This window comes from Anoplopoma fimbria, chromosome 1 (assembly GCF_027596085.1).
Source record: "Anoplopoma fimbria isolate UVic2021 breed Golden Eagle Sablefish chromosome 1, Afim_UVic_2022, whole genome shotgun sequence".
Lineage (NCBI taxonomy): Eukaryota > Metazoa > Chordata > Actinopteri > Perciformes > Anoplopomatidae > Anoplopoma > Anoplopoma fimbria.
In genome coordinates this window covers 1,979,366-2,001,761 of record NC_072449.1, presented here as the reverse complement: position 1 = coordinate 2,001,761, position 22,396 = coordinate 1,979,366, and the positions used below count along the sequence as shown (strand labels likewise).

At 36.7% G+C, this 22,396-nt stretch overlaps 1 protein-coding gene across 1 annotated transcript; it reads left to right on the top strand.

Annotated features, from left to right (window-relative positions):
• Positions 1-5,034: 5,034 nt before the first annotated feature.
• LOC129095387 (tubulin-specific chaperone cofactor E-like protein) lies at positions 5,035-21,084 on the top strand. Its single transcript, XM_054603813.1, has 11 exons — positions 5,035-5,122; positions 6,442-6,557; positions 6,687-6,739; positions 9,005-9,184; positions 9,262-9,401; positions 10,238-10,419; positions 11,495-11,751; positions 13,695-13,821; positions 14,412-14,528; positions 15,018-15,129; positions 15,975-21,084. Exons 4-11 carry the CDS (start codon positions 9,037-9,039, stop codon positions 16,179-16,181), a joined length of 1,290 nt encoding a protein of 429 aa, XP_054459788.1. The 5' UTR covers positions 5,035-5,122; positions 6,442-6,557; positions 6,687-6,739; positions 9,005-9,036; the 3' UTR covers positions 16,182-21,084.
• Positions 21,085-22,396: the final 1,312 nt, after the last annotated feature.

Sequence of the window (22,396 nt, the reverse complement as noted above, 5' to 3'; positions counted from 1 at the left end):
CTAATACGAATATAATAAGTGCTACAAACTACTACGAATTCAATAAGTGCAGCGAACCGATACGAATACAGTAAGTGCAACAACTAATACGAATGCAATAAGTGCTACGAGGAAGGCTCAGGGTAGTGCTTCTTGAAGAGGTGAGTTTTCAGCCTGCGCCTAAAGATGGGCAGCGACTCTACTGTCCTGAGGTCAGTGGGGAGTTCATTCCACCACTGTGGGGTCAGGACAGAAAAAAGCTGTGACCGGGTGGATCGGCCGCAGGGACCTCTGAGCGACGGGGCAACCAATCGCCCCGAGGCAGCAGAGCGAAGTGGTCGGGCGGGGGTGTAGGGCTTGATCAAGGCCTGGAGATAGGAAGGAGCTGTTCCTTTCACTGCCCTGTAGGCTAGCACCAGAGTCTGTAACTGGATGCGAGCTCTTACAGGGAGCCAATGTAGAGAACGGAGAAGGGAAGTTGTGTGGGAGAACTTGGGGCGATTGAACACCAGACGTGCTGCAGCTTTCTGGACAAGCTCCAGAGGTCGCTAGTGAACTGGCGGTCTGGGTGGTTCTGTAAGGCGGAAGCTAGAGCTTGGACCTTGATTGGTGTATTGAGGTACTTACAGAGGCTGTACTTGGTGGGGTTGTGGGGACAGGTTGGTCTGGAGTGGGCCCCTCTGCAGAAGGAGCAGGTGTGGAGGAAGCGCCAGCGAGAGGTGCTGCATCCTAAATCATTGAAATTATTACAGACCATTCTCCCGCCCTGGAAGAGGACTGGTCTGCCTCTCCTATTTACCCCTTTTGGGAAGGGGAAAAGCAGAAACAGGAGGAAAGAATAGGTTTTGGCCGGTTGCTCCGCTATGGGCCCCTGCTGTTGGAGCTGTCTGAGTAGCTGTGGTAGCTGGATTCATGTTGGGCAGAGCAAAGTTGGCCAAGGTAGATGAGGCAGGAAAGGCAGGAGGGAGAGAAGAGGAAAGGATGTTGGGATGAAGGGATGCATGTGCGTGGGTTGATAGTGCAGATTTGGGGAAAACAATTGCAGGATGTGATGTCTTTGGGGCAGAGAGAGTTTGCTGCGATACAACCTGGCCCTCTGGCAGGGCTGCTGTGGCTTGATGTGACTGGGCTTCTCCGGCCGTCGGATGCGTCGTGACGTCACCGTAAGGAATCCGGAAGTGCTTGGAAAGTTTGCCGAGTGAGAGTGTTGTTGTGTTGGGAGTCCGTGAAAAGTTTGTATAGTTTTGCTTTTCTGTCGGACTTATTGAACTAGATGTTGCGCTGGGTGAGTACGTTCTTTAGACGGGAGACTGTCCACTTGGAGATGTGGGACATGTTGGGGCTGTTGGAGAGTCGGCATGGTGAAGGAGGGTCGGGGTGGTTTTGCCCGTCATTCGAGCGCCTGGATCTCGAGCGGATGGGAGAACAGCGTTGGGGAGGGATGATGTCCCTCGCACGCCAAAGTCGAGTTCTCCCCCTGGGGCTGATGGAAGGCGAGGGACCAACGACCTCGGAGTTGTCCGGGGACGAATGCCAGGAGCCACGAGAAACGTGGATGGTGGAACGTAGCCGAGGTTGCTGGCGACGAAGAATGGTCGGAGAAGGTTGGAGCTCCGGGACTTCGGGAGTTAGCTTGTGTTCTTCGAACAGCTCGTTGTCTAAAGGTTTTAGGGAGAGTTTGTGGTCCATGATGCTAGGTAAGCTGTTTAGAGTTTCTTGTTAGTTATGTTTGTTTTGCTCGCGATTCTCACGTCAAAGAGGAAATGAATGGGTCCGTCATGCTTAAATACTTTGTGCAGAGGAAATGAGATATGTTCAGGGCGTGGTCATTGTTCCCGAAACAAGTTATTAAAACTTAATTTAGTCTTTAACCACTGAAAAAAACTAATGAAATGGACAAAAAAACGAAAAATGCACAATATAGATATAAAATATTTCCTCATATTTAAGATGATGGAACAAAGCCATAAGACCCCTTCTTAGCCGTTCTTTCTTTAATGAATATAACTCGTCAGCTTCGTTGACATAAATAACTGATTCTCTAAGGAAATGCAGAAACTAATTTACTATAATAAAAAAAAAAAATGTAAGTTTCAAAGTAATAGTATTGAAGCCAAATAGTTTTTTGTTATTGTGGTTAAATAAATGTAATTCATGGTGCTGTTAAAGGCTAAACGCTGACAAAAACAGAGTAAAGCAGAATATTTCGTTAGATAAAATCATGTTGTGAATTTCTCCACATGTTCCTGTTTTTTTCCCCAGAAACTTTCAATCTTAAAGTCATATTTTTCTTTCCATCTGCAGCTTGAAGACTGGTGTGTTTCCAGTAACATTTAAATTTAATATCCATTTCATTTAAAGATACACATATCTTGTGTAGTTTCATGTCTGCTTTGTGTATGTTTGTGATAAAGGAGCATTGATTACTTTTTCTGGATTCTTCTGTTGATGAAGCTAGACGTCCTGTAGGTGGTGTTGTTGTTTTGTTTTCTCGCCATCACTCTCTTCACTCCAAACAGAACAAAACATCACTAGTTTCCTGACAAATTAAGTTATTAGTTGTGATCAACTAGACAAACATGGAACTTGTTTTAATGCTGATTTTGAAGTTGAGAAAAGGTACTTCAATTAAATAATTACACGTATCCCTTTTAACTATGCTAACTGTTATTTAAAAGACCAAAATCATGGAGTACAGTTGATGTTCATCCTCTCAGTGCTATTGAATAGTAAATGTGTTTATAACTCACACAACTTTCCTTTAAAGCTCATCTGGATCTGTCAAGATTGAAGTCATTAAAATGCCTTAAATATTTGAGATTATTGAAATATCTTGAACATGTAAATTTTTTGTTATAATGGAATACTTTTTGAGCTTCTTTGTGTTACAATTCTACATATATGTGTTAGGTTAGTGGTCAAAATAGCAAGTTCTCTTAAAGAAAAATCAATGGTCCTATACACACAGGTTCAATGAGGACATTTGACCTCTACATTGAACCCATCCTAAACTTTAGGAGCAGCTCAAGGACACTTCAACATGTAAAGGCAGGGCTGGATATCAACCAGCAACCTTCTGGTTAAAAGCCGTTCCCCTCTGAGCCGGAGCTACTCAAACATTACACAGATTACACTTTGCATGGGGACATTGAACTTCACACATAATGAAAAAAAAATGTAATAGAGATAAAAATGTATTTGATACTTCACTATAAATAAGTTACATGTGCTTCCCCCTTTGTTTTTTTTATTATAATTTTTAAAAAATGAGTTTATAGGAGAAATTAATAAATGAATGCATTACTTATGGTTGCAGCACTTGAAACTAACTGTATCTTATCAATTAGAAGAAATATATTTAACTAATCCTGAGCTGTGTTTGTGCAAAATTTAAACTTTTTCATTTACAATACAAGTTACAATGTTAAATGATTTCCCTAAAGAAAAAAGGAAAAAACCTACTAACTGCCTCGTATCAATAGACAACTGAACTGTACTGTAGTTCAGTGTTTCCCAACCTTTTTTCCTTAGAGCCCCCCCCCCACATAATTTGAATTAACAGACTTAACATTTCAACATATGAAACAAGTGAGCTTTTTTTATTAAAGCAACTTTCTTTAATGTATATAACTCGTCAGCTTCTTCGACATAATTAAGTGATTTTCCAAGCAAATGTTACATAATAACATTTTTTTCTGTTATTTTTTTGTTACTTAGTTAAATTAATGTATTTTATGGTGCTGTTACATTGCTAACAGATCGCTACTTTGTGTTCAGCATGAGGGAAAGCAAACAGCTGAGAAAACGCGAACAGATACGGATTAAAGCAGAATATTTTCTAACATAATATCATGTTGTGAATTTCTCCACAGGTTTGCTGTGTTGTTTTCAGAGACATTTGATTTTAAAGTGATATTTTTCTTTTAATCTGCAGTTTTTATACTGATGTGTTCCCAGTAACATTTCAATTGAATCTACATTTCATTTAAACATACATGTATCATGTAAACAGGTTTTTAACCCCTGAGAAAGTTGTTAAAGGCTAAATGCCAACAAATACAGATTGAAGCAAAACATTTTGTTACATAAAATCATGTTGTGAATTTTGGAAATGACTACATCTCTCTTTTATCATGTGTAATGTAATGTAATGTAATGTTATCAGCTAAACTTTGACTTTTGAAACTTTTTAACCCTCTGGAGTGAAAATATTTGGATTAAAGGTATCAGAAACATTCCTTTGCAACCACCTTATTCTCCAATTTTAAATAGATAGAAATATTTAATTCAACAATTAGTATAATACTAATGGTATTAGTATAGAGTTACCTTAATTGGCAACTTTCCTGTGTGCTGGGTTTGGGGACCACTATTTCTGAGTGAAATATATATATATATATATGTTTTTCTAAATATTTATATACAGACTTTTATATAAAGTATCCAGTAAGTGTGATGTTCTGACTTTAGTTATACACACATCTAATTTTGAGTAGGTTAATGCACTGTATAGTTATCATTTTGTTTTATTAGATATATATAGTATATGTTGTTTTCTTTCATCATCCAGCCTATTTATTTCATTACCACATATATTTTATGACTTATAACAATACATCCACTCTCCTATGAGTCATTTTTCTGAGTATTCCAATTTTGTAGAAACACGAATACAAGTTCAAGTTTAAAAACCAATTTATATACATAACATCACACTCTGTCCCATTGAGTGTGACGTAAACCAGAATAATACCAAGGCAGAGAACCTTATCAACAAAATGGAATGCAGCCATCAATAATATTGTTAAATACAACTGTGCTTTCTCTACAATAACATTTCAAAATGTCTGCCATGAAAAAGGTATATGAGCATAATAAAGAGGACAACATGTGTGTCAGAGGTGAAACCAGAAACACACTGATGACATCATCGGCTCAGTTTTTATTTTATTTTTATTTTCTAATATTTGATAACATCTCATGAAACAAATGTTGCAACTTTAAAGGAAGTCATTAAATAAATAAAAAAAAAAGGGGAAGAGGAAAAACCTAACAAGCCACGTCACTTCCTGGATGTATGTGAGAGCAAAATGACAGCTGGTTTGTTTTCATCAACAAGGGGAATTAAAAGTGGACATCAGAGGTATGTAGAGCCACGCCCTTTGGTCTGATCTCTGTTTGAGTCGTGCTCTCCACATCATGCAATCAGATGATGATTATTGAAAGTGTGTTTTTTTCTGGCTGTCATCTGTAATGCATGCTCGGGTCAGACAGGCTGCTGCAGGCTGCAGGCTGCAACAGCCGCAGTGTGCACCACTTATTCACCTTATTAATGCATTTTCCTTTAGTCGGGAATATAATGTTGGAGAATGTTGTAATTATATTTAAAGATCTAGCTTAAAGCTTTTTATTAAAAAGAAAAATAAATAAAAAATACACCAGACTCCGTTTAAAAATCTGTACATTTTAAATCGTTTGCACTGTATTGATTTATATATAACATAAAAACACCACTGTGATATGTTTTCTTTATCGGCTGCATGTGAGGTTGACTTCGGCGTTAATCTTATAACCAATTATCACTTACAGCTATTTTAAATCGACTTTTATCAGCAGCCTTCCTGTTGTTGCCAGGACCACTTTGCACCACATTGCTGTGACATTCTGCTGCTACAGCAAGTGTAAAAGTCTAAATTGTGTCTAAATAAGAGTTGATTTGTGAAAAAGGTGAAAGCCGAATTTAGCAATGCTCCATGCTGGATGCAGATGGTCGGATTTTACTAAATATAAAAACCTGTGAAATCACTAAAAGCTAAAGAATAGTAGAATCACGACAATTTAAAATGGGGTTCTGCACAGCAGGGTCTCCATAAAACAGAACAAACCGAATCACAGGTCTGTCTCTTTATACAGACACATGTCTTACAGGCCAATGCAACTGAAGACATGTAAGGAATCAGCATGAGTTACACATTAAAACGGCATGTATTAAATATAATGCATAACTCAATATTGCATTAAATGATCAGCTTTTAGTTTCGGTTTGTCTGCTGCTGACGTCATCACCTCCCAGTTGACGTTTCTCGGTGGGAGACTCGCGTTTGTAATCTTCAGATTCCGTTCAAATAATAATTACTATGTTAATAAGATGTATGCCGAATTCAAGACAACTGTGTGCTTAATCGATTAATACCGTTTTTAATGGAGTGTGAGAGTGTTTGTTGTCCTGATAAACAAGGATATGTTAAATTGTCAGAATTCTCAATGGAGTTCGTCATGGCAGAATTCACACTTTAATCTGTTTTTACTTCTTTTCCTCACTATTCAGATGCCTAATGTGTTAATATTGTCTCTGAATGTGGAGGCGGTTTGACTCTAGATGTGCTTCCATGTTGGTGTGATTATATTGATATTGGCTAATGAATAACAAGGTTGAAGCTGATCTTTTGACTGTTTCGTCAGTGTCATGTGGTGAACAGCCTCCCAGTCCTCCCAGTGCTGGTCTGTTCAGAGCAACTGGCCGAAGAGGGACCAGCATTTCTTCTGGAGACATCAGCCAACCAACCAGCCACTCTGGAGTAAGAAAGACACCATGAAAAAACCTTCATCATCTTCAAAATATACACAGCTTTGTTCATGTTATTGTGTTTCTTTTGTGCTTAATGTTTTTACAAAATGAACAAACCGACTCCTGATTTCTCTGACAGGCCGTCAGAACAAAAGGAGACTGTTGATAGCAGTCCAGTCGACGTGTCTTCAGGTAAGACGCTTCCTCCCTTTGTCCTCTGAACTATTCACCAAAATATCACAGAAACAAGAGGAAACATGTGACTTCTCAGTTTCAAACACCTAACAAGAGTGTGTTTTATTTGTCTCATGTCTATTAAAATAAACATGGCTGTCCTCACCTAAAGACTGTTTTAATCTGTAAAAGTGAGTTTTTCCACAAAGAATCACACAATTTTAAATCTTTTGTTTACCAGAGATGAGCTCGTAAGTTTATTTAAAAGTCATTCAGCATGAAAAAAGCTTAAAAAAACAACAAATCAACCAAATAAATGATGTTTGACTAAGACCAAAACAACTGATTTATGGACTTTAAGACCTTTTCTTATGTATTTTTGTATATATACATAAGAAATAGTCGTAAAGTCCATAAATCAGTTGTTATACTGCCAGAGGGCCAGGTTGTATACATAATAATAATGTATTTAAATAATAATTATATATATTTTTTTAATTATGAATTAATGTATAATTACTTCAACTTGAATTGTTGTTATTATTATTCTTTTATAACGATTGATTACAATTTAAATTTTTTATTCTTCCCTCCTACTCTCTTGCCCATATTTTTTTAATGTATTTTTGTTTGTGAGCCTTTATACATTTATATATATATATATATATATATATATATATATATATATATATATATATATATATATATATAGCCTTTATACATTTATATGTATATATATATATATATAAATATTATATAAAAAAAATTTAGTAGGAGAGGAGGGAAAAAAGGAAAAATAATTGTAATTGTATTGTAATAAATAAAATAAAAAAACAATTCAACTAGAAGTAGTTATAAATTAATAAATAATATTAAATATTTATTTAAATATATTATTGTTATGTTTCCACATAATAATAATATATATATCAACCAAAGAAATCATGTTTGACTGAGAATAAACACTCCCTAAAAATAACCACGGTCTTACAGCAAATAACTTGGATTCATAACCAGAGTGAATTGTAACAAATTGCTTTCATACTTAACCACGATAAACTGCAGCCCATTTTTTGCCAAACAAGATATTGTAACGGGATCATTTATTTTTTTATTTCAGTGAAACCACTACATAATTCATGCTTCCCTGCAGCAGATTCCACAGCGGGGCTCAGCCCAACAAAAAACAAATGCACACACTGATGCTCATTTTAATTAAAGAAACTTAAGTGATTAGTAAAGTCACAGAGATCAGCAGGAACATCATGTTTCTGGTTTGGGTCCTCAGGGACGTTTATTAAAGTGGACGAGGACGTCTCCTCGTGTTCCTCCTGTTCTCATCCTCAACTCTATTTAAAAAAAGAAATGCAGTCGATTATCAGACCGGACCGTTATCTTGTTTCTAGTTTGTTTTTATTGTGAAAAGTGAGAACAAAACGAGTGCAAACAAGAAGATGAACTCATATATGACCCAGGAAATATACAAAGTAGGACATGGACGAAAACAAACTGAGGAGAAAAACATTCACTGAAGAGTAAAAAGAGTGAGGAACGGAGGTCCAGCTAAATGTTTATAGATGCATATATATAATATATAATATATATATAAAATAAAATATATTTATAAATATATTTATTAATTTATATTTAATAATAATTATATATATATATATATATATATATATATATATACATATAAATGTATAAAGGCGCACAAACAAAAATACATTAAAAAAATTTGGGCAAGAGAGTAGGAGGGAAGAATAAAAAATTAAAATTGTAATCAATCGTTATAAAAGAATAATAATAACAACAATTCAAGTTAAAGTAATTATACATTAATTCATAATTAAAAAAAATATATATAATTATTCTTTAAATACATTATTATTATGTATCTTCGTCACAACATGAGCTTTTTGTGGGGAATGTTCCGGTGAATTCATCAGAATGACCCCAGTGTTTGACGTGTTAGAGTTCTGCTGTGGGAAAGCAGATCATCTATGTCTGGACTGGTCTGCTGGTTATGAGATTTACGGAACGTTCTGTAGCTTGATATTTAGATATATATTTGTCTCTATGTGACAGATGATGATAGGTGATGAATGCTAAATGACTGTAATGTAATGTAATGTAAATGTAATGTGATGGAAGGAGACGACTCAAATGTTGATTTAAGTCACTTTACTACCAGTTCAAGGCCTTATTTGTAGATGAATTCACTGTACTTGCTGTGTATATTTATGGGTTGTATAGTTAACCGTCCTGGTGGTGTCTCTGCAGCTGATCGGGGGGCTCTCCGTCTGGACGGAGCCATGGGGCCTCCGGAGGGCTCGTACGGCCGTTCCTTTGTGGAGGTTCTGAGTGAGAAGTACAGTCCGGAGAACTTCCCGCTCCGCAGAGGGCCCGGTATGGGGGTGGTGGTGGTGCCCACCGTTGGTCCTCAAGGCTCCCCTATGAAAGGTGAGCTGGAGGTCACATGATGTCCCTGAAACACCCCCGTCTCCCTCCTCCGTCTAACCCCCCCTCCCCCCCTCCAGACCGGCTGAACATGCCCACCATTCTGGTTCTGAACAGCTGTGGGATCAGCAGAGCCGGAGACCAGCCGGAGATCGCTGCGTTCTGCGCCCACGTCATCGAGCTGGACCTGTCTCACAACCAGCTGCAGGACTGGAGAGAGGTGTCCGTCTTTATTAAGTCTTCATCTGCGTTAGAGGGACACGGGACGGTGATATTCTGATATTCTATGTTTATATGTTTAGTTATGGAGACAAATCCTTTGAAAAGACAGAACCAGTGAATGTATCATACTCACAAGAGTGTTCTGTATATCAAAACATCGATAAATAATAATAATAATAATAATTATCTGTTTTGATGAGTTGACTCTATATGAAATCAATTATCTCCATGATCTTTACATAATAATATTAATAATAATAATAAATATTATTATAGTTATAAACACATACATAAATAAATATTGATGATAATAATAATAATAATCATTATTATTATTACTATTTTTATTATTATTATTTATATAGCAGAGTTTACCAAGGGCTTTCATAAACAAAACAAAGAAAAGCAGTATAAAAATCAATACAATCAAATAATAATGAATAAATAAATGTTTGTATATATAAATAAATTATTAAATAGCAAAATAAATGTTTTATTATGAAAATAATAACTTTATTTATATAGCACCGTTAAAAACTCATTTACAGACAAAACTAAGAAAAGCAACATAATATAAAACAATTAAAAAACAATAAATACATAAAAAAATTATAAATATATGGATAAATAAGTAAATAAACAGTTACATTTAGAAATAATAAAAAATATATACAAATAAAAATATACTACATTTTAGTGATTTTAAAAACACATCAGTTTTCTTTCTTTAGAATGAGTTAAACATTTGTATTTGTGGATAGATACTTATAACCAGTAAAGATCTGAAGCCACACTGGTTTTCTGTTTAAATTTAAACCATCATCTGATTTTCAGATCAGTAAGATCGTGTCCAACATCCCGAACCTGGAGTTCCTGAACCTGAGCTCCAACCCTCTGGGAGGACGGAGTCTGGAGCCGCGATGTGCCGGAGGCTTCTCTCGGGTCCGACGCCTCGTCCTCAACAACACCCAGGTGTCCTGGGACACCGTGCTGCTGCTCACCAGAGAGATTACCGAGTAAGATTCACAGATTTTGGTCTATTTTTCGACCATAACACATCTTCTTTCAGAAAAATTGAAAGAAAAGTTGTATTTCACTACTTTGTCGATTTGTGTCTGTAGATTTCTCCTAAATTCATCAAAAGTCACCATTAGATAACGCCTCATTTGCATATTTAAACATGACATTTCAGAAAACTTGTAACACAAAAAAATAACCATCTTAATGTCAGTAATCATCTGGTGAAGTTTCATGTTGTTATCTATTAGTTATATTTTTACCCTATTCACCTGTAGAGTCTTCAACATGTATGTAATTTAACTAAACATATCTTTAAAGGACGTTTTCTCTAAATTAGTTTTTTCTCAGACTCTGATCCATAAATCTCCACTTCAGTAGCTCTTACATACACCAAACTTTACAGCTTCATTCCTCTCTATATTCTGAAGGTTTCTACAGAGGGGTTTGTTCATGATATCATACATAGTCTGATTTATATAACATTTTATTAATAAAAACATGGAGAAAATAGATTATTTTTCTGTTCTGATTTATGGAGTGAAACAAAGAGATATCCAAATGTCCCTCTGTAAAAACCTTTGACTCTAATATGTCAACAAAATTTTAGTCTTTATCCAACATTCAGATTTTTGTTGTTGAAATGTGTGAAAATGAGCACGCTTTTAAAACAAGAATGCTTCATTTGCATATTTAAACATACAGTTTCATCAAACTTGTATATCAAAAAAAAGTTTTTTCTTAATCATCAAACTGGTTCAAGAATTTTGAAGCTGACTTCATCCACATTTATGTTCTGGAAATTTATAACAAAATAGCGCATATTTAATAAGATAATGCCTAATTTGCATATTTAAACGTACAGTTTATGAAAACTTGTTACACAAAAGAAAATAATACTTTAATACAGGTTAGTTTCATGATGTCATCTGTTAGTTAAATGTTTACCCTATTCACCCTTAAATATTAATATATATAATTATAATTATATATATATATAAAATCAGTGGTGATTAAGGACTCGGTTCCTCGTTCCCCTTCACCTCCTCCCCTGGTTCTCCGTGTCGTCTGCAGGCTGGAGGAGTTGTTCCTGTGCCTTAACGAGTACAGCAGTGTGAACGTCTCCAGCGTGGCGTGCCCCACCGTGCGCCTGCTCCACATCACCGACAACAGCCTCCAGGACTGGGCCGAGGTCCGCAAGATCGGCCCGTTGTTCCCGGGCCTGCACACGCTGGTCATGGCCAACAACAACCTGTCCTCCATCCAGGACAACAAGGACATCCTGCACCGGCTCTTCCCCAACCTACGCAGCATCAACCTGCACAACTCAGGTCGGTTCATTGTTGTGTTCGTATCAAACACGGCAGTCTGAGGCTGCATCCACACTACCACGTTTCCCTTTTATTTATTTTTCTAGAACCTTTTATTTCATTTTTACATTTCTAACAAAATAGAACAGTCCCAGACGTACGACATGATAAAAATATCAGCAGTAATAATAGTACTTATAGTTTAGCTAGTAACGAGTACAAATCTAAACATATATACACATACACATACACATACATGCACATATACATACATACACATATATATATATATATATATATGCATTTACATATAGATAGATACCTTAATACAAATACATACTCGTACATCATTCCTAGACATGTACCTTTCTACATGTAAACACTTTTACACATATACTCAAAAATAATATTAATAAGAGGGGGAAAAATGTAATGATATCAACAATATATATATATATATATATATATATATATATATATATATATCAAATTATATTATATAATAAAAAAAAATATATATAAATATATATAAAAATATATATAAAACGCATATCTTTTGCTAATATAAAAAAGAGCTACTAAAAGTATTTATATAAATATATATATAAATAAATACATTTATAAATATATATACATATATAAAAAACAAAAAAACCATATAAAATATAAAATAATAAAAATAAGTATTAATGTTTCCATTTTAAAACGCATATCTTTTGCTACGTTAACATTGACCGTATACACTACTCCGGAGAGCTACTAAAAGCCGGATGAGTTTAAGTATTGACCTTTTACTCCAGAGTTGTCTCGTAGGGTTGACGGGTTTGAAACGTTGAAGTTTAAAAAATCAATGCAAAGACCCTGGTTTTAAACAGAAATGTAAAAGTGTGGATGCAGCATCAGTGTCCCATGTTGGTTTAAATTCTAGGAGGAGGAATGGCTTCGGCTTTTCATTTCAGTACAGAATGACTTCATTTAACAGTTGATAAAATTAGCACCAGCAAATGTGTCACTATGTCCTAAAAGCTTTGTGTAGTATTGCTGCAGATTCCTCTCCATGTCAGCTTTTATCTCCGCAGTTGTTTCTGGTTTCAGTGGTGGATCTATCTTTAGAGTTCTGCTGGGAGTCAAGGAGACAAAAACAATATTCCAAAGACGTGTTCAAAGTCTCATGTTTTTGCACAGAAAAACATCAAACAGCATTTTGTTTCAGTTTCACATTTCAAGACTTTTTTCTGCTGAGAGGATAAGATATGTTCACTGGTTACTAGTAGTGGTGCAACGAATCATAAAACTCAGGGTTCGGATCTCTTCACCGATCAGTCACATATTAAATCAGCGCAGAAGACAAAAGGGAGCAAATATAACTTTTAGAGAAACCTCCCATTATTTTTGTCGCTGATACTAATTATTGATCATTGATGATCCTTATTAGCAGATACAGATTCCTTTGATGTTTGATTATAGCAGCTGGTCTTCAAGGATCCAGAATTTTTTTGCCCCCGTCCCAAAAATCATTTCAATGCTCTGAAGTCAGTAAACCATCAAAAATTCTAAAACTTTGTTAAAGTCATTTGTAGTGTTTTTTTTTCTTCTTAAAAACACACAATTCAAATGATAAGGAAATAAAAGATTGTATTTTTATGGATTAAAACAGATCTATTCATTATTAGTGTTAATGATGTATTATAATCTCAGAGCTAGTGTTAGGAAGTTAAACATCATAATTCATCTCTAATATCTATTTTATATTAATGTGAAAACATTAAACTACTGGATTTATTCTAGTTTATCACCAACACTACATTTTACAGATTACATGTGAACACATCATGATAACGTTATAATTTACCTTCAGCCAGTACTCATTTTCACTGAACAGAGCCTGAACGCATCATAATGATAATAATTGATTTAAACACAGATTGGTTGTTTACAATGTTACATTATCGTTTGTTTCTCAGGTCTCAACCGATGGGAGGACATCGAGAAACTCAACTTCTTCCCAAAGCTGGAGGAGGTGCGGCTGCAGGGAATTCCTTTACTGCAGACCTACACCAACGCAGAGCGACGCAGCCTCATGATAGCACAGTGAGTCCTGACATCAGAGAGACCTTTATTGTTTATTATGATCTGTTTTTATACAGTATCTTATGTGTTTTAATGCTATGATTTTAGTATTCATACATATTTTATTTATTCGTATTAATATTTTTTATTTTTTATTTATTTTGGTTTTTTATTTTTATTGTTTCTTGTGACGTCTGATTTTATACAGTATCTCATGTGTTTTTATGCTATGATTTTAGTATTTATACATATTTTATTTATAATTTGTATTTATGATTGTATTGTTATTATGACGTCTGATTGTCTTATGTGTTTTTATGCTATTTATACGTATTGTATTTCTTTATTATAACTTTGCTCTAATTTTACTTTTTTTTTACTGTTTTGCCATGATGTAATTTTTTTTTTCTTAATTTGGTGGGCATTAGTCTCTTCTCTCCATTTACCTCTTGTTTTTGTCTTGTCAATCATTTGTAAGGCACTTTTGAATTTCATTTGATTTAGCTCGAAAGGTGCTAAATAAATAAATCTTTGATCGATTGATTGATTGATTGATTGATTGATTGATTGATTCACAACATACACTGCTGATATGTGCCCCCCCCCCTCAGGCTTCCTGCCATATCAATGCTAAACGGCAGTGTTGTGACCGATTGTGAGAGAGAGGACGCAGAGAGGTTCTTCATCCGTCACTACGTGGACTACCCCGAGGAGGAGCTGCCCTACAAGTATGCTGCTCTCACCTGTCTTTACCACAGATACAATGGTCGGAGTGTTTGTGTCATGTATGTGTGTGGGCTCTTAAAGGGACAGTCCACCCAAAGAATATAAAATACATATTGTTCCTCTTACCTGTAGTGCTATCCATCCATCTTGATTTAGTTAAAAGAGGATAAAGCTGGCGTCGCTAAGCAAAATAATCACTAAAAGATAACTTAATGGGTGTAATTCAGTTGAAAGAAAATAGTCCCTATATGAAACTGCTCACAAAACGTCTGTGCGTTATCCTCAGTAACCTGGTCATGATTTCTGGAAAGAGACATTGCTGTTGAGTTTTTCAAATCTGTTTTTATGCCGAGTGACCTATAGTTCCATTATATTAGAGAGAAGGCAGACATCTCACACCCAAACAATCCAGACTGACAAACAGCCACACAGGTAAGATGAACAATGCGTGAACTATCCCTGAACACACAACCTGCTCTTGTCCTCCTCAGATACCATTCTCTGGTAACCAAGTACGGGAAGCTGGAGCCCCTCGCTGAGATTGACCTCCGACCTCGTTACCGTGCCCTGGTGGAGGTTCACTGTGAGGACAAAGTGGAACAGGTGTGTTTGGCATCATGAATGTAGAAAGTAACCCATTCATACTTTACAACCCTGTTGAGTGTCTCTTTAGTAAATGTAGTTCTTGTTTCAGCGTCCTTGACCCTCCTTACTTTTGACTACTTGGTGCAGGAAGTGTATATTTAATATTGGCTCAATTCCAGAGTGGTGATTCTGACCCTAATAATAGATAATTGATCAATTTGTTCTATGGCTCATGATGAGTCCAGGAAACCTTTCGTTGTGAAAGACTAATCACTTAAACACGTCATGTGACTGGGTTTTTAATCCCTCTTCAATGATACAACCGGAAGGGGCGGAGCTTCATCTCTCTATAGGTTTGCATGACATTGTTTTTACCCCAGTCCTTATCACAATTGTTATCTCAAAGAAGATGTAATGTCTGTGTTGAGAGTCCAATGTCTGCACCTATTGGATAATCCAAGAGTGTAAACAAATACATTTTCTATAACAAAGAGAAGCCTATAAAATAAACACATCTAAAAACCATGTGTCATAAGCCTCAGTCGAAACAATTTTGCAGAAACTAGAGCCAGGACTAAAAAACATCAGATAATATTTAACATGTTTGATTTTATTAGAACGTCAAGACGAGAAATATACTGACTTAATCAACTCTGACTGAGTTTTATGTCCACGTCACACCAAACGGTCCAGATAACGGGAGCACGGTATAACTTATTTTCTATTTTTTATGAATGAAATGTTGTGTGAGTGCACTTTAATGTATAGCCAGTGTTCTGTTTGCAACCATTCTTCTTAAAGACACCATGTGCAGAATTGTGAGTGTTGGTTTTGTGTCTGAAACGGTTTTGTCTTTGTGTCAGCTGAGCATCCGCTTGGACCAGACCGTAGCGGAGCTGAAGAAGCAGTTGACCACGGTGGTCCAGCTGTCCACCAACAGCATGAGGATCTACTACATCGATAAGTGCAGCGCCTTCGGTCCGGAGGAAATGAAGTACAACACCCGGGCCGTCCACTCCTACAGCATCCAGGACGGAGACGAAATACTGGTGGTGCCCAAGACCAAGTGACCCGCTTGCGTCCGACTGGATAATTAGAGTGACTCCATTGATTTGATTAATTGGATTATTTGTTGATTGGTTAAGTGACACCACAAGATAATTGGAAAATGAAGCAGCATCAGCGGCCCACAAGAAAAACGATGTCAACACCATCATGGAGGCGGCATGGTGGACTTTAGTGGGCTGCTGGGAGGCTGGAAATGCAGCCATTGTTCCTTTATTTTATTTCAGCTTTTCTTTGAGGGAGCATCCACTGAAGTTAGTAGACAAATCTGTCGCACTGGAAAACAGGCCGAGGGAGCAACTCGTAGTTAGCTAGCAGCTTTAGCAGGAGTGGAGGACGCCGCTGTACCAGCAAAGCTTCACTGCAACTCTATCTCTTAGAACTCGGCATGTACCATCGCACCTGCATAGGCAAGCTTCCAACACCAATACCCGATAAGCAGTGAGTGAAAGTGGGCACAAGATCAGGAAGAGAAGCAGTTGTTGAAGGATAACTCCTGCATGAAACACTGTCAACTGGTGGTGATTAAAGTAGCTTCTTTAGGTCCATTTCATTGTACAGAGGTGTTTTTATTTTCATATTTCTGTGGCTGATTGCCAAAGTTAGAAGAAACTACATCACATTCAGATCTTTTGAAAAAATACCAACAAAGTCAAAAATCAACATATTACCGTCATGACAATCAGTGTGAAATTTATCATAGAATATGCAGATTTTAGATCCTTAAAGAAACAACAACAGCAAAACTATATCAAAACATCCTTTGCTGAACGCTCAATACTTCATGCATTTTTGCTAAAATCTTACTATTTAAAGGACTTTCGTCAACGCATTCTCGTGCTTGAGCTGCGAGTCCCTGCACGAGACAGTAGCTTAGAAAGTGTTTTAAATAGTAAGGTGGAAAATTTAAAAATGACACCACTTTATGACTAAATGGCTTCAGGCGTAGTGATCATAAATTCACTGTGTTCTCTGGGAAGTCCTGTGGGGAGTTTGGGTTACCGAGGCCGATGAACGAGCGATCCGGTCGTTATATTAATGTGTCCACATCCTCGCCAAGTTGTCAACAACGTTGGCTCGTCCCTAGCGAACGATTTTGTTATTGATTTTCATGGGTAGGATCTCAAGAAGCAGCCGGTCGGGTGGGAGAGTGATCGATTTTTGGGGACCTCAGAATCCGCTCTTTGCAGACGATGTGCTTCTGTTGGCTTGTGACATCCAGCATGCACTGGGGCAGAATGTAGTCAAATGTGAAGTGGTTGTGATGAGAGTCAGCAACTACAAGTTTGAGTTCTTAGTTCTCTGCAGGAAAATGGTGGATGGATCCTTCTGGGTTGTGGAGTGAGTCACTGTCCAAAGCGAGGAGAGCTAGTATCTTTTGGTTTTGTTCATGAGTTAAATGGAGCCGGAGATGGACAGGAAGTTCAGTGCAGCGTCAACAGTGATGAAGGTGTTGTAACAAACCATCTGAAAGCTTTACGATATACCAGTCCATCTACGTTCTGACCCTTATCTATATTCATGAGCTTTGGGTAGTGACCGACAGAATGAGTGGATACAAGTAGCCCAAAAATGTTTCCACCTTTATGATGGCTGAGCTGAGCCAAAGAGGGAAGGTGAGGAGCTCAGACATCCAGACGCTGCTCCGTCAACATTACATTATGATGCGTTCAGGCTCTGTTCAGTGAAAATGAGTATTGGTTGACGGTAAATTATGAAGTTATCATGATGTGTTCACATGCAATCTCGTAAAATTTAGTTTTTGGTGAGAAATTTGAATAAATCCAGTAGTTTGAAGGAGATGTTTTCACATTAATATAAAATAGATATTAGATATGAATTATGATGTTTAACTTCCTAACACTAGCTCTAAGCAGATTGTAATACATCATTAAAACTGCTAATGACTAGATTTATTTTAATCCCTAAAAATCCTATAAGAAAGTAAAAGGATAACGTTTAGAATGTTTGATGGTTCACTAACTGGGACGAATGGATCCTTGTAGACCAGCTGCTCTCATCAAACAACAAAGGGATCTGTATCTGCATTATCAATGATTAATAATTTGTATTGTCTGCAAAAATAACATCAAAGTTATATTTGCTCCCTTTTTTTACTTTTCTGCAGATCCGAGCCTTGACTCTGATCCGTGATACGATCGGAACCGTGAGTTTACTGATCCGTCGCACCACTAAATGCACACAAATCAGCCGTCATGTTTTGTGCTGCCCCCCTTTGATCGTAGCTCTGCATCAGTAGACGGGGTTTTGGTAACACACCAGGGACAATCTATCTATTTAGAACATCATGCAAGTGCAGGTTTGATTGTATTCACCCATCCAGTAAAAAAAACAACAACACTTATACAGATAGTTTTAATTCATTTGAGCACAGTATAGGGTATATAGGGTTGAGTTTGTTGTTTGCTTGTTCATGGTTGTTTTAAAGGCAAATGTAGCGTATATTATTTACTAGTTTTTGCTCTTATTTATTTCAAATGATTATTTAGGTTTTTCAATTCTCTTTTTTTTCATTAATTTCATAATTTATTTCAATACTTGCATATGATCTTGTTTTATGGACCCTTTAAATGCTTAATCAATGCACTTTCTTCACAGTGTATTACAGTATTTTGTGCATCCACCTTTAAACCGCCCACTATTCAGTGATATACTCCTTTATGCCATAAAGTATTCCACATTTCACTACATCCTGCACAGAATAACTCCCACCAAAGACATTATTCATTATTAAAACGTGGAATATACTCAGTATGTCTTATAGAGGATCCACCTTGTAGAAGAGGAGCGTTGGTATTTGATGTTTGGTGCTATTGATTTTTCCTTTAGCATCAGCAGAGCAGGAGATTCCCGACACAGATGATCTATCAAGCCACTAAAATGAGACATTATCACATTTAGTGTTTGGAAACAAATATCTGTTGATAGAAAGCTCAGCTCTGTGTGCTTTTACCCTCCACATGTATTAATATCTCAAGTATGTAAATCCCACAATATTTCCCCCTCCTTACTGTTATAAATATACAAATGTTTATTTAATAACACTTCTGCTTTACTTGAACATTAGAAGGTGTGATATAAGACTATGTATGATGTGGTGTAGCAACGACACACAGCAGGTTCAAAGATTTACAACACAGGGAACTGTTACTTTTCATTTGATTAAATGTTGGTTTGAACATAGAGCCATAGTGTCCAGCACACAGAGAGAACTTCAGCGTTAAGATTTATCGTCTGTGCTGATTAATGTGAGATGTGTTTAAAGGGAGAAGATAAAATTGTTTGTAGAATGGGTGAATTTTTTGGTATGCATGTTATGTATTGATTTAATTTGTTTGGGTCATTATACCTGCTTAAGATTTATGGAATAATTAACTTTGATTTACACATAAATTAATTGTTTACCTGTTGTATTAATCCAAATTTCGTTGTTTTTTAAGATCAGTATATTATGTTATTTATTGATTTAATGTGTTACTATACCTGCTTACAGTTATAGAATAATGAACTTTGTTTGACACTAAGTGTTGATTTAATTAGTTTTTCCCTGTTGAATTATTCTTTTTCTTTAAAGAACAGTATGTCTGTCATGTTATTTATTTATTGCTGACTGTCCAACCTGCTACGAATCTATTTTAAAGGGACATTTCACCTCAAAATCAAAACTACCTGCTTTTTGTGTGAGATATCAGCCGTAAAGATGTCTTCTCTCCAATATAACGGGACTGACTGGCAAGAAAGAATTACATTTGAAAAACCAAACATTGACGTCTCTTGAAGATAATCCACAGACCTTTTTTTGAGCTGTTTCATGTAGGAACTATTTTCTTTTAACCATAGTTGAAATTATAAAAAAAATAAAGCAAGAAAATTAAGATTCATGACTAATAAAGCAAAGAATAAAAAGATTCCCTGGTAATTATTTTGCAAGAATTTAACTAAAACTGATAATCTGCTTTATTTATGGTTGTAAAAAAAAAATATATATATACAGAAAACTTCTCATTAGGTGACACAAATACTAACTTTAGTAGAAAATGTTGTGGTTGTGAAAAATGAGACATTAATGACAATAACTCAACCAGCAGTAGTGATTTAAGTGGTTAAACTCTACATTTGCAACCACTATCGTTACAATTTCTGTCACCACTTTAATACATAATCCAGAGATTAATATGACATTTTAAGGAATACTGTCTTTTCCATATTTGGCGTTTATGTATATTCTTACTGAGAATTAGATGAGAAGATCAAAGTACCACTCTCATAGATAAGAGTTTTATGAGCACGTTTCTAAATCTGTTCCTTCAAAGGAATCCTCTGAGGTGTCAAAAGACATTCTTAAAAGATAGGAAATCAGTCATTTAAGTAGTTCCGATACCTCCTAACCCATTAATTAACTCCCTCTCTGGTCCTGGAAACCAGTGCAGTTAGTTCATGTTATAAAATAGAACTGAACAAAGATAATTAATGGGTTGAATGCTCGACATCTGGCAGCTTTCAGTGCAGCACTTCCTGTTTGAATGGAGACCTGTGACACTAAATACATACCTGGATATTTCAGTAAATGCACTGACTGAGACATCATCCGCTGCTAAAAGTAGTGCACCAGAGCTCATGTGTACCTCAAAAGGCTATATTTGTCTTTGATTATTGTGTTATAGATTTTAGTTGGACTATATGTGCAGGAGGTCCAGGTTTCATCCCCGTTCATACACACCAGTAGATCATTTCTGAAGGAACCTATATGTGAAGTATTCAATGGAACAGAGTGAGTCATCTTTATTATATTGGCTGATGCAGAGAAAGATCTGTCACTGAATGGAAATAAATGTCATTCTCCCTCCTCGGTGTGTGAAGCTTTGTTTCATTCACAGTAGCGTTGGAAGCGTGTCGGAGGTCCGGATGTGTTTCACAGATTCTTTAACTGCAGAATGAATTCATGACTCATTCACACTCCAACATGACGGACTAATGAGTTCTTGGAAAACAGCAACGTCACTGCATGTAATCAAATAAAATGTTACAAGGATTTTTTAATTTTGTGTTGTTTTTGGCGACCCCTGTGGACTAAAGTGGTAGTGTTCCTTCACCAGACTCCTTTTAGAAAACCTCTCATTTTACTGCAGGAGCCTGGTTCTCCAGGAGGAGTCTGAGGAGTCTGACCCGCTCTGTCCTGGTTCTGGTTCTCTCCTCCCACTCCCTTCCAACTGCAGGTCCAAGTCCTGCAGTGAAGCTGGATCTGGGTCTGTCCACTGGCTGGACTGGTCTGTCTGGAGTCTGGGTCTGTCCACGATGGACTGGTCTCTGCTGGATCTGGGTCTGTCCACGGTGGACTGGTCTCTGCTGGATCTGGGTCTGTCCACGGTGGACTGGTCTCTGCTGGATGGACTGGTCTCTGCTGGATCTGGGTCTGTCCACGGTGGACTGGTCTCTGCTGGAGTCTGGTCTGAAGGAGTTTCTGGTGAACCTTCATGATTTCATCTGGTTTCTCCAGAATCCGACCCGGTGGCTCCGATGACGAGCTTTAAGAATAACTTTATAGAAACAGACGATCTTCTCTCTGATGGTCTGTTTACTGATGGAGGTCTATAGAGGATCAGGACTACACTGAGACTGGTTCAGGACCAGATTAAAGTTCCTCACTGTCACTTTAATATTATAACATTTCTATCAATAGATCCCTCTGAATTCTTCTCTCTGCTCCTTCAACGTTTCCCTTCATGTATTTATTTATTGTCGGTATTTTAAACTTCTACAGATATGTGAGGCGTGGGGATGACGGAGCAGGAAGTAATGGTTACTGAGCCGCCAGTAAAATGTTGTGTCTGTGGAGTTAAGCTGATAGGAAAGGTCAGAGTGAATTATGTCATAAAGATGAATTATATATCAAGTGTGATTCCACTATGTGCAGCACTAATAGAGGACCAGGACTAAACTGAGACTGGATCAGAACCAGATAAAAGCTCCTCACTGTCACTTTAATATAAATAAAAAGCACCAGCACTATAGCCCATGTAAAACTCTATTTATACAGCAGCATCACATTACATTACATCACATTACATATTACATTACAGTCATTTAGCAGACGCTTTTATCCAAAGCGACTTACAATAAGTGTATTCAACAAAGAGAACTACTAGTCACCAGAAGTCATAAGTGCATCTCCTTTCTTAAACAAGCATCTTAAAGCATA